The sequence below is a fragment of the Vigna angularis genome, chromosome 3 (assembly GCF_016808095.1).
Source record: "Vigna angularis cultivar LongXiaoDou No.4 chromosome 3, ASM1680809v1, whole genome shotgun sequence".
Lineage (NCBI taxonomy): Eukaryota > Viridiplantae > Streptophyta > Magnoliopsida > Fabales > Fabaceae > Vigna > Vigna angularis.
The window spans coordinates 31,363,341-31,369,158 of NC_068972.1; the positions used below are offsets into that span (position 1 = coordinate 31,363,341).

At 32.6% G+C, this 5,818-nt stretch overlaps 1 protein-coding gene across 2 annotated transcripts; it reads right to left on the reverse strand.

Annotated features, from left to right (window-relative positions):
* Window positions 1-289: 289 nt before the first annotated feature.
* Window positions 290-4,874, reverse strand: LOC108324936 (aspartic proteinase 36). 2 transcript variants are annotated; one of them, XM_017557888.2, is made up of 10 exons: window positions 4,495-4,874; window positions 4,214-4,343; window positions 3,800-4,056; window positions 3,208-3,435; window positions 2,016-2,178; window positions 1,508-1,581; window positions 1,310-1,406; window positions 1,148-1,211; window positions 548-619; window positions 290-464 (listed from the first exon to the last, which is right to left on the reverse strand). In XM_017557888.2, the coding sequence occupies exons 1-10, from the start codon at window positions 4,710-4,712 to the stop codon at window positions 310-312; spliced, it is 1,458 nt and encodes a 485-aa protein (XP_017413377.1). In that variant the 5' UTR covers window positions 4,713-4,874; the 3' UTR covers window positions 290-309. The 2 variants fall into 2 exon arrangements, with proteins under 2 accessions (XP_017413377.1, XP_017413378.1); XM_017557889.2 differs by having other exon boundaries at window positions 4,501-4,873.
* Window positions 4,875-5,818: the final 944 nt, after the last annotated feature.

Consider the following 5,818-nt stretch of genomic DNA (forward strand, 5'->3'; position numbering starts at 1 on the left):
TTAATCACCGTTATGTTTACCTTGTCAAAATTGGGTACGTATAGTCACCGATGTTTTAACTAATCATTCTTGGAACTTCCATCCAAATTTCCACTAATCAAACTCCTGCCAGAATTTTCCCTTCTGAAACCCTCATTAAAATCTTCACTTTTCAAGCTTCTATTCAAATCCCCATTTCTTCAGAGCTGCTTCATTCATAAATCTTTGACTTCTCACTTGATCACCTTCCCATGATTAGTGTTGAAAACTTAATTTTATATTATCTCGAGTGATGACTTCATTCCCAACATTTCACATACTTAAATTTTTTCATACTAACATTATTATGTACAAAGACAGAGCCACAATGCTTACGGATAGTAAATTAGAAAGAACGCTTATTGCGGAGCTGCTGACACTTAGCTGTCCCCCATTGATGTATTCATCCTTGCTCGTAGTCACAGAAACATTTACAGACAAAGAACCTAGCATCAAATGAAAATTCAAGACACAATAAAGAATTATATATATAATCTTTGCAGGAGTAGAGTTTCTCTGGTGAACTTACAGTCATAGTTAGCCCATCCAATTCGTTGATGTGCCAAGTCATACACAACTATCTTATCTTTTAGGACAAGATCTGCCAAATCAGTTGAAACAATTTTGATTAGTTTCGAATCATCATGGTAGATCACTTGTATATCTGATAAAATTGATGCATTATTTACAGAAAAGAAAACATGGCCTGGCCAATTTACGATTAGCATAATTATGACGCTCTCAAGTACAAAAGTAGAATAATTTCTTTTACCACAACACTGATTTTTTTAGTACTTGAATGATGAAAATGAGACAATCTACCTTTTCTGGATCATATTTTATTCCATCAGAATGTTGCTGAACTCAGAAAATCATCTATCTACAATTACTTTTGAAGAATTTTTGTAACAACAATGGGTTATGCGAAATTGTGCAGAAGCAACAAGCCATAAGTTCTCAGTGGTATATGATGGCACTAGCTGTTTACCACTGGTACAGAAAACATATTTTAAGACATTTTTCTTATTCTCTTTTTAAGAGCCCCATTTCATAATCATGATTTGTGATTTCTTTTATTTTCATTGCGTTCTGCGGTCTTTATTCTGTGAAAAAATGTCCAGCATCTAACCTCCTAAAATTGAAACTCCCTCCTGTACGTTCTGGAAACCGATGCACCACATTTCAGCACCATCCTGTTTAAGCAGAAGGCACCTCAGCATATAAGCAACATATAATTTCAAATAATAACTTCCTTATTCAAATGTATGAGTTATTTAACAGACATACTTACACGGTAACCATTATGCATAAGGTACTGCTCTGGTTTTAAAATCATTGAAGCTCCACCCTCAAAATTTAAACTGACTGAAGGGAAAATGTCACCTATACTGTAAAACATAAACTCTAATGAGTTATGGGAAATCCTAATAGGAAAGTTTTGAGAAAAAATTCATTCAAAAGTCTCAACAATTATAGTATTCATAATGACCTGGTTGTGACCAGATAACACTGACTTCCTTTGGAATTAGTTTGCTGAGCAGATTGTGACACGGCGGTAGTTATCTACACATTCGTTTAGAATTTCAAGATCACTATATGTTATAGATAAGGTAAAAAAATATTCCTTATAATGTAGGGTAAGTAAATAAAAGGAAAATTTTATTTGCCTCCTTGAAAACCCCCTCTTAATAATACTAATATAATATAGAAAAGAGTGTGAACCTTAATAAGATGTTTAATTGGTGGGGGTATCCAAAATCTATCACTGAAACATCAAAACTTAATACCAGAAAGAAAATAAAAGGTATAAGAATCCAAATGAACTCAGTGGGAAAATATGTTAACCAGAATATTTAGAAAACATAAAACAAAAGATATGCAAACAACAGTGTAAGAAACTATCCTCACTATTTACAATTTCTCATGATGGACAAGAAAAAGGACAATATTGAGCTCAACACAGTAAAATACTTCAAGATTTTGCCCAAGAAACTTACAGCAGTGACTAGAGGATCATAAGCTTCTTGAACAAGATATGCCAACGTTGTACCACAGTCAACTATAGTTCCTCGGTCATTAGACGTTGCAAATACAGCTGGATTAATTGGAAGGAGTTGCCCATTGACAGCAATACTCTGAAGATTCAAGTTGTAATGAGGCCTGAGATTTGATCAACCAGTCAAATACACTGCAATATATCTCATAGAGAACCACAGATTATTTGACAGAGACAAGAAATTATTTGATAGAGATAAAACCAGCATAACAAGTATTTTTAATGACATTTTTTGAGAGCAATATTACTTAAACTCAAAAATAACTTACATCTATTATAATTTAGGATTTTCCTCAACCTACTGTCTCTCCTTAATTTCCCTCCCCAAACTACTTAACTTTCAGATCATACAATATTATTATCCTTATAAAAATATATAAGTTTTTATATTATAGTATAGTTACATGTATCAATAACATAAAAGTATAAATATATTATTTACAACTTATGAAATAAAAAGATTTGAAAAATATAACAAAATATCTGATTATTTCTATTTATATTCCAATTCAAGATTCATCTCAACCATTTTCTCGCCTATTATTTTCTACCCATTTCAATATTTTTTCTTCCCTATTTTTTCCTGTCAGTTTGAATATCCTTTTTTTTTCTGCTAAATTACAAATAAAACTAGCTTCATTAAATTAAAACAATACATCTTATCTTTTCAATTATATTCATTTATATATATTTGGCTTCTGAAAAAATAGTTTAAAATGGTTTAGCATTACCAGGTTGATTCAAACATTTTCCCCAAGAGTGTGGCATGTGACAACTTTGTGCTTGTGTAAGTGAAAATGGATGAGAAACTAAAGGGATTTTGATACGAGAGCATCTGTAGATCCATAGGTTTCTTAAAGACAATATTATCTTCAGAAACCGAAAGGATGTTTCTTCCCCGTGAAAGGCATGAACCCAAAAGTGTTACGATCTTCCAGGATCACTAATATTATATAATAAGAATACTATCCTAAATCAAGAATAGGATAAATACAATAAAATCAAAATAACGCATCAGAAATTAACAGTTTAGGTTAAAAAAAGACAATCTCAACCCACCAAAAATTTCATATTGGGGTAAGTTACCAACTAACCAGGTAAAGAAAATGAGAAAAGAAATGAAGAGAACATACTGTGATGGAACAAGTGGACTATAAACAATACTTGACTCCTTTATTTCGCCAAGAACTAGAATGCCTCCTCCATCACCATCTCCTTTCAAGCAATGAGAGAAGACTTTGGGTGTTATTCCGCGTGATGACAACTGCGATACAACAGATAGAGCACCTGGACCAAACCCAAAAATTCCATCAACTGCTTTTTCTGTCTTAGTCAGATCTCCAGACTGATAGATGCTACACCTGTTTCCAATACAATCAACCAAAACAGTCTCATTCAAAACAAAAATGGGAAAATCCATATCAAATATTAGCATAAACAGGGAGCTATATGCAAAATAAACCAGAAGAGAAGCCACAGAAAAAAGAATGAACAACAAACATCAACATAAGCAAGGCCTTTCATTAACCTTTTCTCCCAGTTTATTAAAAAAATCAACCAATTGACAAATATTACAATGCCAATTTAACCTCCACCTTCCCATCTCCTCTGTTTTTCATTCTTACAAAGCGTATCCCACATACAGTTCTACTCTTCATACATTCCCAATCTCATATTCAGTGTACACACCTTTATTCACAATAATAGACAAGCATAATGACTCACCCAAAAACAATGGTAGCCGAAGAGTTAACCGGTGGAAGTGGAGGCTGACCCACGATCAAGTTAAAATACAATGCATCCGAAACATAATAACCTGCAGTCCCACTTCCATCTCCATACTTAAAGGCGTAGCTGCATTGATTAGCCCTCGTGGAGCACTCAGCAGAAGCACCTTGAACCCCGGTAGTGCATATCGGGTCCGTGCAGGACACCAACGCAGCGGTGGACGACCCAACCGTGTCAAAGAAATTAAGCTCAATCTGCTCACCACAAAACACAACCAACAAAATCCTCAACACATTAATCTCCAAATAAAAAATATTAGTTCCCACCAAAGCACCATAAAGTAAGTATGCATGATAACAAGAAGCTCAACACATTAAGCACCAAAATCAAAACCAAATTCACAATCCTCACCCCTAGTTCACTAGACTGGGGACAATTACTGCAAGTATTGCAATTCACCCATAATATATCACTCCCCGTATCAATCTGAACGTTAAATTCTTTAGGAGGTGTTCCCATCTTCACTTTGGTATAATACAACCTGAACAAAAACAAACAAAAATCACCACCATATTCAATAATATCACTCTCAATAAGTCAATTAAATAAATAAATAAACAAAACTTAGCACTAAAGTATATAAATGTATCTTTGTTTTCCACATTTTAAAAAAAGAAATTTCAATGGATTACCCGTACCCAGCGGTGTTTGGATCGGATGTTCCTTGGACTGCTAAGTCGACTATTCCGCTCAACATTCGGGCGTGGCGGGCTCTGTCAAGAGCCCTCAGCTCCGCCACCTCAGCGCGGTGGCTGAGAGGAATGCTCCTCTCGAGAGGTAGGAAAGCGCCGTGCACCGCCGACACCAGCACGGCGATCACCGCCAACAGCGTAGGAATGCAACACCGCATTATTGTTAGTATTTTTAAATTGCGTGTGGTTTTGGGTTTTGTTTTGCCTAATGGGAATGGCGAAGGACTCGGTGCATTGTAAGTTGAAACGTAGAGAATAGAGAAAAATTGAAATGAAAAGCTTTTCACAGAATTTTCTTTGCTGATTATGGAAAATTAGCTCGATTCATGTTGCTTATTAAGTAACTCACAGGGCAACACTGTCACTTGGGTTTTTCTAATATCTATAAATTCACTCATCAAATTTTAATTATATTTTCATTTTAAAATTATTATCAATATCCTGTAGATTTAGGGTACTAACTATATTTATTACTGCAGTAGTTTTCACTTAAAAAACTAAATAATCGTATATTTTTAAAATTACATTTTAATTATATATATATATATATATATATATATATATATATATATATATATATATATATATATATATATATATATATATATATATATATCTTTTGGTGGTATGTGCGTATTCAACATAGACCATCCGTTATATAATATATTTTTTTATACTGTGACAGTAGGAATCTAATCATTACGTTAATTTATTACTATATTTTTTATTTATAATATTTGAATTATAAACTTAAAATAATTGAGTTACCATTTAATCGAATAACTTGTTAATAAAATATCTCCTCCGCCTGAAATGTAATAAAATATCTTACCACTGTTTCATTAACATAAATTATGCAATTATTTTTGAGAAAAAAAAGAGAAAAAATACATAACTAGGATAATGATTTATGAAAAAACTTTATTTCCACTTTGAGAAATTACAAATAATAATAGGAAAACTAAGAGGGGAATAAAGGTAAATTTAAACTAGTGGGAAGTTGTACGCTGACACAATGCTTTAGCCTCTCAAACTTTTCAAATGAAAAGGGAACGAAGATTCCATATAATTATTAAAGTTCTCTGTTTCTAAGTAGCATTTAAATAAAGTATAGTTCATAAATTAAATTTTTACTTTATTTCATTTGCGGGATCTTTATTAAACTTTTTATATTTCTTGGTTTAAAATTTGATAATTTTCTATAAATAATTGTCTAAAATTTTGTTTAATTGATTATATGATAACTTATAGGTGTTAATTAAAC

What these genes read in the sequence shown, in the direction of transcription:
- LOC108324936 (XM_017557888.2), bottom strand. Translation starts at nt 4,712, where the DNA reads ATGCGGTGTTGCATTCCTACGCTGTTGGCGGTGATCGCCGTGCTGGTG. An exon ending in CCAAACACCGCTGGGTACGG is followed by an intron (nt 4,344 to 4,494) that starts GTAATCCATTGA and finishes GTTTTTGTTCAG; the next exon opens with GTTGTATTATACCAAAGTGA. An exon ending in AGTCCACTTGTTCCATCACA is followed by an intron (nt 2,179 to 3,207) that starts GTATGTTCTCTT and finishes ATCAAATCTCAG; the next exon opens with GCCTCATTACAACTTGAATC.